This window comes from Ceratotherium simum, chromosome 24 (genome assembly GCF_057802395.1).
Source record: "Ceratotherium simum simum isolate JZ-2026a chromosome 24, ASM5780239v1, whole genome shotgun sequence".
In the NCBI taxonomy this organism is placed as follows: Eukaryota; Metazoa; Chordata; class Mammalia; order Perissodactyla; family Rhinocerotidae; genus Ceratotherium; species Ceratotherium simum.
This window is the reverse complement of record NC_141923.1, coordinates 3,303,031-3,315,780: the sequence shown is the minus strand read 5'-3', so window position 1 is coordinate 3,315,780 and position 12,750 is coordinate 3,303,031. Positions and strand designations below refer to the sequence as shown.

Sequence of the window (12,750 nt, the reverse complement as noted above, 5' to 3'; positions counted from 1 at the left end):
AACAATTTGGATGAATCTCAAGGAAATTATGCTGAGTGGGAAAAAAAAAAATCTCAAAAGGCTACATAAAGTTGATTCCATTCATATAACATTCTTGAAATGACAGAATTACAGAGATGGAGAGCAGATTGGTGGTTGCTAGGGTTTAGGGAAAGGGGTTGGAGTGGAAGAGAGGTGGCTATTGCTGTGAAAGGGTAGCCCACAAGATCCTTGAGGATGAAACTGTTCTGTGCCTTGACTGGTGGTGATCACAAGAATCTGCATATGTGATTAAAAGTGTGTAGAACTAAATACACACAGACACACAAATGATGCAAGTACAACTGGGGCAGTCTGAATGAATGAGGTCAGTGGATTATATCAATGTCCATTTCTATTCAGAATCTCAAATCTTAAAAGATTTTGTATTTTCTAAATAGAAATGAAAGTTTCAAAGTAAATCAATAGTAATCCTAAAAGTTCAGAATATCATTAGACATCTCATGGTATTAAGAAGAAAGATAAGCATTAAGGGTAATATCACTTTATACTTGGTTAATTCTTTGGTTTATGTGTTAAAATTGCCAAACTAAGAGGTTAGTTGTTCTCATCCTATAAATAAAATCAAACCCTTGTTTACTTTTAACTCTGTTCCAAATAGATTTACCATTTAGATTTTTGTCCAAGAAGTAGCTTTTCTGTACCCTACTCCTACCCCCTTTTAGACCTAAAATATAAAGTCGCTTCTTCTGTAGAATAAAGGATGAGCATTTGGTGCCATTCCTTAAGATTACCACTGGGCATCCTATATAGTGAATCTTGTTCGTTTCCAAAATTCTTTGCATTCTGAATCTCCTGTGCTACTGTCAGGGTCTCCAGATGGTTTATTGCAGGACAGCAGTTAATTGTTCACCCAGGATGTCCCTAGGCACACCCCTCCTGGGGTGTGACTGGGAGCCTCCGCCCACTTCCTCCCTGTTGCTTGCATGGGGCACATGCTTTCCTCTCTCTGTTAGTATCACCTTTCCCTGTCTACTCACATTCCTGTTTATCTAGAAGATTATGAGTGCTTTAAAAAAAATCCAAGGGCCGGCCCCGTGGCTTAGCGGTTAAGTGCGCGCGCTCCGCTGCTGGCGGCCCGGGTTCGGATCCCGGGCGCGCACCCACGCACCGCTTCTCCGGCCATGCTGAGGCCGCGTCCCACATACAGCAACTAGAAGGATGTGCAGCTATGACATGCAACTATCTGCTGGGGCTTTGGGGGAAATAAATAAATAAAATCTTTAAAAAAAATAAAAAATTAAATAAAAAAATTAAAAAAAATCCAAGATAAAACTTCAAAAGAAAGGCCCATAAGTCTGTACTGTTCTGTTCCAAAAGGTGAAGGCATCTCTTGTACAAAAAAGGATGTGCTTCACTCAGATGTACCAGGTGAAGCAGTTCATTCTGCATGATGTGTGTGCATCAAGTTAGTTTGATTAGTTATCTGTACAGTAACACCCCCTGAAGATGTTTCCAGTGGACAACTGTCCCTGAAGATATTTCCAAAGGACAACTGTACAAGCTTATTAATAATAAAAGAAACTTTAGAAAGTTAAGGACTAATAAGTGAAATTTCAAAATTGAATTCATTGCCCAGGGAGAACATTATACATGAATGGGAAACATCTTAGAGGATTTTACTGTCTTTATATTTTCTTAGATGAATAGTGATCTTAGGTCATCTTACAAAATATATTTATTTTCACAGAATAAAATGTAAAACTATATTCTGACTTTTAAAAAGTGAACTCTTTATTTTAGCTGGACCAGCTATTCCTTCAGTTGTGGCGTATCCGAAAAGGAGTCAGACCAGCACTGCGGATAGTGACCTCAAAGAAGACGGAATTCCCTCCCGGAAATCAAGCAGCAGTGCTGTTGGAGGAAAGGGAATTGCTCCAGCCAGTCCCATGCTTGGGAATGCAAGTAATCCCAATAAGGCGGATATTCCTGAACGCAAGAAAAGCTCCACTGTCCCTAGTGTAAGTGTTTTTGAACTGTAGAACATTCTTAGGATTGTAGGGTTGAAATGAGACAGACGTTTTGCTCCTGTGTTCTCGTCTGCCTGGAATGCCCTCTCCACTAGGCCACCATGCCCAATCTTAACCTGTAGAGATCAGTTACTGCCTTGAAGGTATTTCTTGTTGAGCCCCATCCCACTAGATAAGTGATCAGATCTTTTATGTCAAGGGCTATTTCTGGTTATTCCACAAACATCTGCTGAGCTTTAGGTTGTGTCAGGCACTGAGGGATGGAAAGACCTCATAGTCTAACAGAGGAAATAAATAAAACCAAATGATGACCATGCAGACAGGTGACTGTAGACAGGAGCCTAACAGAATCTGTACAGGGCACTGGGAGGTCTGACTGCCTGTGGTCCAGGGATGTGGTGTTTGCATTGCATCTTTAAAGGGCTCTAACAATAAAAAATGTTGACTGAGTCCATACCATGTGCCAGGGACTGTGCCAAGTGCTTTTCCATGTCTTCGGTAAATTTTAAGATGAAGAAAAGTTAGATAACTGCCTAAAATTACAGTGTTAACCTGAATCCATCTCATAATCCCTACCCTTAACAAAATCTTCCCAGTAAGTATGTAGTATTTGTTAAATTAAATTGAATCCATTGCGTTTCAGAAACTTTTCCATGAATTGAAATGTGTTCTATCTGACCAAGGACTCCTAAAGTAATTTTAGAAAGAATTTGGAGATAATGAACAATCTTAAGGATATTCTGTAACCACATTTTTTCCTACAAAGTTGACAATGACACAGCCCTCCCCCACTCCAAAAAAATCCTAGAGTGAGGAACTCATGTGGAAGGTCTGCTGCTCCCTTTGGGAGTCTTTCATTTGACTATTCTGGGAATAAGAGTTCATAAAGGAGCCCAGAGGGTTTTGTCTGCTCCATCCTCTGACGTTGTGCTTTATCAGACTAAATGCTGTGTGAAAGGTTTTTTATTTGGGCTTCCTAATGCCATAAAATTGGATTGTCATTCCATAGCCCTGCAATTTAAATTCAGCCTCCACCATTGGTTGACAGTTACCAAAGGAAGGTAAGGACCTGTTCTCTGCCTTCATAACTTTCCATCCCTATCACCCTACTCATCTGCACACTACCCTTTTGAAAATATATCCCAAGCATTAACAGTCACCCATATTTGATTATTTATGAAGGAAAAAAGTAAGATTATTATAATTTTTTCCTGTTAGTCTTAGGAGTTTCCCTATACATGGTCTGCTCATGCTCTATTAAAGATAGCTACTTTTATCTTTGCTTAAAATTGTTCTTACCCGATAAAATTCCTTAGCTGTGACTTTTGTTCCTTGCTTTTTAATTTTGAAAGTATTAGCTTTTTAAAAATTGATGTGAAATTCACATGACATATAGTTAACCATTTTGAGGCATACTATTCAGTGGCCTCTAGTACATTCACAGTGTTGTGCAACCACCACCTCTCTCTGGTTCCAAAACTTTTCAACACCCCAGAAGAACACCCTATACCCATTAAATGACTCTCCAATCCCCCCTCTCCCATCACCTGGCAACCTCTAATCTGCTTTCTCTCTTGATGGATTTGCTATTCTGGATATTTTATATAAATGGACTCATATAATATGCAGCCTTTTGTGACTGGCTTCTTTCACTTAGCATAATATTTTCAAGGTTCATCCAAGTTGTAGTATGTATCAGTACTTCATTCATTTTTATATGCCACAGTTTATCTGTCTATTGATGGACATTTAGATTGTTTCTACCTTTTGGTTATAATGAATAATATTGCTATAAACGTTTGTGTACAAGTTTCTATGTGGACTTATATTTTCATTTCTCCTGGATATATATCTAGGAATGAAATTGCTGAGTCATATGGTAATTCTATGTTTAACTTTGTAAGGGGCTGCCAAACTGTTTTATACAGCTACTGCACTGTTTTACATTCCTACCATATATGAGAGTCCTATATTCCACATCCTTGCCAATACTTGTTATTTTCTGCTTTTTTATTACAACTGTCCTAGTGGGTGTGAAATACTTCATTGTGATTTTGATTTGCATTTCATCAATTTGCATCTTTCCGTGTGCTTGTTGGCCATTTGTATGCCTTGTTTGGAGAAATGTCTATTCAAATCCTTTGCCCATTTTTAAATTGGGTTGTCATTTTGTAGTTGAGTTATAAGAGTTCTTTATATATTCTGGATAGTAAACCTTTACCAAATACATGATTTGCAAATATTTTCTCCTATTTTGTAGGTTCTCATTTCACATTCTTAATGATGTCCTTTGATGCCCAGAAGTTTCTAATTTTGATAAAGTCCAGTTTATCCATTTTTTCCTTTTGTTACTCATGCTTTGGGTGTGTCATATCTATGAATCTCTTGTCAAATCCAGGGTCATGCAGATTTACCCCTATGTTTTTTCCTAGTAGTTTCGTAGTTTTAACTCATATTGATTTTTATTACTTTTTATTTTATTTATATTTACCTTATATTTATAATCCTTGCTTTTTAATTTTTTATTTTGAAAGTATTACCTTTTTTTTTTTTTTTTTGTGAGGAGATAAGCCCTGTGCTAACGTCTGCCAATCCTCTTCTTTTTTTTGCTGAGGAAGACTGGCCCTGGGCTAACATCCATGCCCATCTTCCTCCACTTTATATGGGACGCCGCCACAGCATGGCTTGCCAAGCAGTGCGTTGGTGAGCGCCCGGGATCCGAACCGGCGAACCCCGGGCCACTGCAGTGGAGTGCGCGCACTTAACCGCTTGTGCCACCAGGCCAGCCCGGAAGTATTAGCTTTTAAAAACAGTTGCTCTCTCTGTCTTCCTACTTTGTGTTCATAAGTAAGTAATCCATGAGTTATCACTTTCTGGATTATTACAGCCAACTTTTCAGAATTCCTCTGCCACAGCCATTTTTCATTCTTTCTGCCAAGAGAGAGGGCAGCGGTTGCTGCCTCCACCCCCTTTTCTGATCTTTTGGCCAATACTATTGATATTTTAGTGTAGGTTTATCTGAAGACTATTTGTGTTTATTTAGATGAGGGTTTTTTTTTCCTCATTGTATTACTAAATAGTTTAAGACAAAAATGCCCTTTTTTTAATAGAGTAATACAGCATCTGGCGGAATGACACGGCGAAATACTTATGTTTGCAGTGAAAGAACTACAACTGATAGACATTCAGTAATTCAGAATGGCAAAGAAAACAGGTATGAAATTTCACCTGTTTCCAAGAAAATTTGTTTTTCCCAAGAGAAATTGAAGCATGTTATTTTTCAGTTTTTATAATCAAAATTCAAATAGTAATGGTAAGTATTCTCTAATGGTAAGTTAAATTTGAATGCAAATTTTTAATGAGACGCTAGAATTCCAAATTTCTCTCATTATCCAGAGCTTATCCTCCTGGCTAGCTGTGCATGATGATTGAAAGGGTTGAGTTAAACCAGGGAGCTTTCCCAGAGGAGATAGATAGTAAACTATATTTTACTTGTCGAATAGTGAATAGGGAAGTGGAGATTATTTTGTGTACATTAGTAACTTGAACAAAGGCTGAAAGGGGGAAGGGTAAGGACCTGAGGCAGGGAGCCACGCCTCTGGAGGATGTAGAGCACGAGGTAAGGTGGGTGAGCCTTCAGTTACAGGTCAGCAGTTTGCCAGAGGGACCAGGTGGACAAGTAGTAACACAGGCTCCACCTTAAAAGAGACACACTTAATCCCAAAGAAATGGAGAGTGCAATCATCTGAATGATTTTAATCTGGTGGAGAGACAAGCATACATAGGATAAATGTGATTTAAAATTCTAACAAAGTAGTATGTCAATAAGGAGTGAGTCGTATGCAAACAACTTTTGGGGTTACAAAATAAGAGATATGTAGAGTCAGAAAAGTGTGATTAAGGTGATGAAGTAAGTCTAGAGACCATGGGGTAGAGTTAGTTTGGGGGCAGAGAAAAAAGAGAAGTTGGATTGGTAGAGTAATTAGATATATTGTGTATAAAACAAATTTCCCAGGCTAGCATGGATCTTCTTTCTTTTTGAAATAGTGTATAAACTAAATTCATAGTGGTAAGATAAGGTCAAAGTGAGCAGATAAGGTTCTGGAGTAGAAATCGTAAAATAAATTCACATCATCTTTCATTGTCCCTTGACCTCTTGACTTGAACATTGTTTGATCATGTCACATTCCCATGTCTAGCATCAAAATTGTTTCTTTCTTTTTTTCTGACATTTACTTTCTGAAATTGCATTGTAAGGTTTCTGTTTCCTTTAGACTTCATTAGTCAAATGAAATGTTTGATCATTAACTGCTATGACAGCCTGAAGCAAAAATTCTTCTTTCCTCCTCTTCCTTGAAAACCAGACTCTCATTTCCCTTTTCCACGGACCACTTAAGTTTGAATTGATATGAAGGTGAAAGCTTGTTATGTAAGATTATGTTGATGATCCATTGAATTTTTAGAAATATTTATATTCCAGTATTCTCTTTTCTGATTCCTGTGTGTGTATTGTTTTAACATTGTCTTTTTCCTTATGATTAAAAACTGTTAATAACTTGAGTATAGCAACTGGGCTAGATAGCTTACAAGTAATGATTGATATATTTATTCCTTAATAAGTAGTCTATTCTCTGGTAAATTTTCCTTTATTACAGTTACATTCTCAAATCTATCAAATTACTTCTAGTTCAAAGTGATTTAGTAGAAGATTTCATTAGACAGAAGTTTCTAATATGTTATGGGTTTTAGTCTATAGAACTAGAAAAATCTTGTTTCATGACTTTTCTTTTTACAAATTCTTCTAAATTGTTGAACTATCAGATTCCTTTTAAACTTAGAATGTGCGATTTTCTGAGGTACAGACTCAGACTTTTTAGAAAACTGTTAAGACCAAGATCTGCTATCTGCTCCCCTGCTTTGTGTTTGTGTGTGTGCGAGCACATGCTTTTCTTGCTTTCTTTTTTTTTTTTTTTTTTTTTTTGAGGAAGATCAGCCCTGAGCTAACATCTGTCACCAATCCTCCTCTTTTTGCTGAGGAAGACTGGCCTTGGGCTCACATCTGTGCCCATCTTCCTCCACTTTATATGGGATGCCGCCACAGCATGACTTGACAAGCGGTGCGTCAGTGCACGCCTGGGATCTGAACCCCGGGCTGCCACAGCGGAGCATGCACACTTAACCACTCTGCCACTGGGCCAGCCCCAGAGCACATGCTTTTCTAATTCTCCTTCCCTACAATTATTCAATTCACTCTTTGGAAACGGTTTTAAGAATTCTCTAACTTCTTTGGAGTCATTACTTGTCTATTTTCTACCTGCAGACACCTTCCTCATTAGGGCTGTCTATGTTCTAAGTGCAGACATCTTCCTCATTAGGGCTGACTCCTCCTTATCCTGACCTGGGCCTTTGCCTCTGTTAGATCAATCATTTAAATACTTTGCTTTTGAAAGTGTTGTCTTTATCTGTAGTCAAACAGAGCCTCAGGGCCAAACCACATAAGACCAGGGCCTATAATTGTAATAATATCTAGATTTTATTTTTCTTTCTATCTTACGAATGAATTGAAAAACTGGAAAATTATTGGAGATTTGAGTGCCAAACTCGTGGTCATAAAATTTTTTACTTTCAGTTAAGGCACTAAGTGTGACAACTTTCTCATCCTTAAAATAGATGCTTGAGTCATAAATTAGATGCATAGATGACTTCTTAGGCAGATTGTTGCTTTTTCTTCTTCCATATACATATCTTATTCCTTGACTAAAATACTAGTGAGCTACAGGATGCCTGGATTTATTTTAAATTCTGAAAGAAGGACATTAATTTCCATTTTTAGCCTTGAATATGTTGAACTTTTTCTTATATATATGAGTGTTTATATAGAATTCCAACATGAGAATGATCATGACTAATAAAACCTATATGAAAGTTTAAACCAAAAGCTACATATCTTAAAAGCCCTTCTTCAGCTATCTTCAAAATCCTACTTTGAACATGGGGTGACGTTTTAAAAGCCTCACCAAATGTATTCTCTATATTGCCACCAGCAGTATAATTGATTTTGTGTGTGTGTGTGTGTGTGCGTGTGAGAGGAGGACTAGCCCTGAGCTAACATCCAATGCCAATCTTCCCCTTTTTCCTTGAGGAAGATTGGCCTTGGGCTAACATCCATGCCCATCCTCCTCTACTTTATATGGGACACTGCCACAGCATGGCCTAGCAAGCGGTTTGTCAGTGCACACCCCCGGCCGCCACAGCAGAGCACGTGCACTTAACCACTACGCCACCACGCTGGCCCCATAATTGATTTTTACTAAGTAGTTTTTTCATTTTAAAATTAATTTATTGATTCTTACTAATGCAGTCTTTCTGTTTTGTCAGCTCTGCTGTGTGAAAAATAAAGCTAGTCAGTGGTGTCTGGGATAGGGGGAGGTATAGATTTTGGCAAATTGTTGCATTGGCAGGAGCACACATGACTAGTTTTCTAAGTAAGACTGTTTTGAAACGACACATGCTGAAATCCAGCCTACTTTCTGCTGTAATCCTCCTGATTTAATTATTCTACCTCCTTCTGATGGCAGTCTCTGAAACTTGCCCAATTCCAACATTAACTAATAGGCAGGAGAAAGTGTAATTACATCTTCAGTTGTGTAATTCTGTCAAAATCATGTACGTTTATAGTGAGTCTTAAACCACTTAGCACAGACACTGACACACAGTGCTCAACAAATATTAGCTTTCATTATTATAATAAACTGTTCAGATGTGAATGTGAAGAATTTTCTTTTCTTTTTTTTTTTTTTTTTTTGGTGAAGAAGATTCACCATGAGTTAACATCTGTTGCCAATCTTCCTCTTTTTTTTTTGGCTTGAGGAGGATTAGCCCTGAGCTAACGTCTGTGCCAGTCTTCCTTTGTTTTATATATGAGTCATTGCCTCAGCATGGCTGATGAGTAGTATAGGTCCGCACCTGGGATCCGAAACCCTGAACCCAAGCTGCCAAAGTAGAGTGTGCTGAACTTAACCACTAAACCACCGGGCCAGCCCCGTGAAGAATTTTCTTAGTTTACATTGACTATACCTAATCTCTCAATTTAGTAATGTTGCTAACCAAGCCGTATAACACAGACGCTCTGTCCTCCTTTTTCATATGCTTTTAGATATCTATAGGAGACTACTGAAAATGTATTGAGGGCCGGCCCCATGGCTTAGCGGTTAAGTGCACGCGCTCTGCTACTGGCGGCCCGAGTTCGGATCCCGGGCACGCACTGACGCCCTGCTTCTCTGGCCATGCTGAGGCCGAGTCCCACATACAGCAACTAGAAGGATGTGCAACTATGACATACAACTATCTACTGGGGCTTTGGGGAAGGAAAAAAAAAAAAAAAAGGAGGAGGATTGGCAATAGATGTTAGCTCAGAGCGGGTCTTCCTCAGCAAAAAGAGGAGGATTAGCACGGATATTAGTTCAGGGCTGATCTCCCTCACCAAAAAAAAAAAGGAAAATGTATTGATTTGAGGAATCCCAAAGAAGTAGTGTGATGTTGTTATAATAAAGCACAACAGAATCTTTTCAAAGAAATTTTAGGTATTTGATATCATAGGTAAAATTTTAGAATGGTAAAGTGGCTCTATTATTTTATCCATTTATCCACGTGTCCTGCATCAAGACACAGGGTTTGAGCCGAGAAGGTTTGATCACAATTAACACATGTATCTTTTGGATTATATTTTTAATTCTGCTTTTGCCCAATCACTGAGTATGCTTTGAATCAGCAACCAAAACATTTCATATCAGAATGTTCTGATATAGGATAGGTGTCATATCAAACAAATTGAAAATACCTGTCCTTTAGTAACCATAAGTGGATTAGAGTTAAAAAATAAAAAAGATAATCAGACATAAATATAAAGCAGTTAGGAAGATTAATAGGAACTTCATGCAACTTGAATTCTAAGCAACTCATTGCTATTTCTGTAAGTTAAGGTTTAAAAAATGGTTCTTCCTTAGACCCAGAACTACTAAAAATGTAGTGCAGCTTATGTAGATTGTTGTGGCCTAGTCTATGAAATAGGACCATCATTTTTAACACTTTGGTGGAGAGAAAATTTTGTCTAGCTTTCACAACAACCAACTTGATGAACTTTCAGAATATGCAGCCAGTTGTAATGTTGGGATTGTGTATTGTAAATAGAATTTTTGTGAGTTTGATTGTACAAACATGAAGTTCAGCAAACAGTTACTGAGTTTGCTGTTTCCTAAATCAATGTCCTAGGCCTACTGTAGAAGTCAAAAAAAAAATCTGTTTTATTGCTTGCTTTGTGGAATTCATGATGTCACATGGATTAAATTTCTAAAGAAATAATTCATTTAATTGCCTTTAAGATTAGTATGTCAAGAAATTTAATAATTTATATTGAAAATATCACTTTACACTTCCTTTTTAGAAAGGTCTGTAACTTGAAGGAGGGTCAGTTTTTTGCTGCAAAGTGTCTGTCCCAACAGTCTTGCCATGCTTATATACCTCTTAGATCTTATCTACACTGTCCCACCAGCGAGCAGTGTGCCTTGCGGGGAATAGGTGGAATGTCTCCTTGCTCGGTACCCTGACTAAAAGCCTTTCCTTCTCCAGAGTCTTTGAGACCATATATTCTCCAGGGAAGAAGCCAAATACTCTTCCTCCCCTTCTTCCCTGCTTTTCTTAATGCATCCACTGATTCCTGCTCCTTGTTTGGGCAAGAGAATGTCAGCAGCTAGGCAGAGAATAAAGTGTGTTGACCTTTGACCTGCCTTGAACAGATAATAGAGCACAAAAGACTGTTGTATTTATCTGTAACTTGTTAAAAAAATAAAATTATGTGTATATATGTATGTGTATGTCTGTATGTATGTATTGGGAACAACCAGGCATTTCTTCACATAGTTGAATCAGTTAGGACTGTCTGTGTTGCAGGTGACAGAAACCCAGTCCAAACAAGCCTAAATTAAAAAGGTCATCTGTGAGTTCCTATAACTAAAAAAGTCCAGGGATAGAGTCCGGGTCCATCTCATTGTTCTGCTTCCTCTGTAGTACTTCCCTGGTTGGGCTCGGCAGCATCACACTTGACTTCCCACACTCAGCTCTGTCCAAACAGAAGCCCTGGGGTTATCTCCTCAGTCTGTGTTGGTCTGGTTCTGGCCATATGCCTGGTGCTAAACTTGTCATTAGCTGGGAAAGTCTGGGGTAGAATCAGCAGCATCTAGACCCAGGAACCTGCTTCTCCCAAGTATTGTTGCCACAGGAAAAGAGTAGATGCTGAGTGGCAAAAACACAAAGCTGAATCTATTTTTATCTTTATGAGACATTTGTTTTCAGTTCTTCTGTGACTATATTAGAGCCACTCTTCCAAGTCAGAGGGCAGAATTCCCAAACAAAAGTGCAGGGACAAGCAGATCTTCTTGAGCAATATGTTATAAAGACCCATCTCCCTCATACTGGGACTATCAGAATTCTAGTGGCTCACTTCATTAACTTACCTTCTGTTGGGTGAGCATTTATTGAGTGCCTGCTCTGTCTGAAGGCTTTCTCCTGGCACTGGGAACACATTGATGAGATTGCAGGCCATGCCTTCAGGGCACTCAAGCAGGGAAGGGTCACTATGATACAGTGTGGTGTGCAGCAGCAAGTGCATGTGCTAAGTACACAAGAGGAAGTGATGAACTCTTGATGCAAGAGGGTATCAGGGAAGACTTTGTGGACAGGATGACTTCTGGGTTGAATTTTGATGAAAACAGAAAGATGCCGGCTCTCCAGGCACAGAGAATAGCTCCTGCAAAAGTTCTTGACCTGATGCATGACCAAGGGACTGCACATTGTCAGGAGGGCCAGAACGTGGAGTTTTGTGAGGTAACAATAGAGAGTAAAGCGTGGAGAGATGGCAGGGGCCAGGCTGGTGGTGCCTGAGGATGTGACTTGGATGCCAAGGTGAGAAGTTTGAACTTTTTCCTGAAGTCTCAGTGTGCTTTTGAAAAGTTATAAGCAAATGAGTGACAAGGTCAGGTTTATATTTTAGGAGTTCACAGCTGTATGGTGGGCAGATTGGCCGGGTAAAGGCCAGGAGACCAGTGAAGACAGGTGCTGAAGAATGGGCCTGTCAGAGAGATGAGGCTCTGCACTAAGACCCTGGGAGTAGAAGTGGAGGTTAGGAAGTTGACACCAACAAGATGTCACAGTTGCTCTGGATATGGGCATGAGGGAAAAAACCTGATGGTTTCTAGATTTCAGGCTTTGAAAGGATTTCTGCAGAAAGAAGGACAATGAAAGAGTATGATCAGAATTCTAAATCCCTGATTATCCTTAAAGGAAAGAAACTGCCCCTTTGGAATTCCAAGGACACGATGACTGAGCTGGAATTAAGGAATAGCATGGTCATGGTGAGATTCCGTAGGTAGTTTTGTCCTGTAGCTGTCTGTGCCAAGTGAAACTGCAGACTTCCAGCCACTTCTGTCACTCTGTTTCTCTGTCTACAAACAGCTAATTTGCTTTCGCTATTTTTCCCACCTTGAAAAAGGGGACTCTGTTGACCTCTTAGGAATTTTGACTGTTGTTTATAAAGGAGTAAATGTCCTTTGAGTAGGAAGATTCTCAACTATATTTAAACAACGCGTAGGATACTTTGATAAATAACTAGTTACTATACCCATAATTTTACTAGTCCATTTAAAATATGTCAGTATGCTTTGGAAACAGGTTAAGAGTACAGTGT

General features: G+C 38.9%; 1 protein-coding gene across 14 annotated transcripts in view; it reads left to right on the top strand.

The window, feature by feature from the left end:
* MARK3 (microtubule affinity regulating kinase 3) overlaps positions 1-12,750 on the top strand; it is a 104,440-nt gene that overhangs the window by 79,963 nt on the left and 11,727 nt on the right. For all 14 annotated transcript variants that reach the window (XM_087447890.1, XM_087447887.1, XM_087447882.1 and 11 more), the window contains 2 exons: positions 1,783-2,000; positions 5,120-5,223. In XM_087447890.1, the coding sequence (XP_087304016.1) occupies positions 1,783-2,000; positions 5,120-5,223 (322 nt within the window). The remainder of the gene's footprint in view (positions 1-1,782; positions 2,001-5,119; positions 5,224-12,750) is intronic.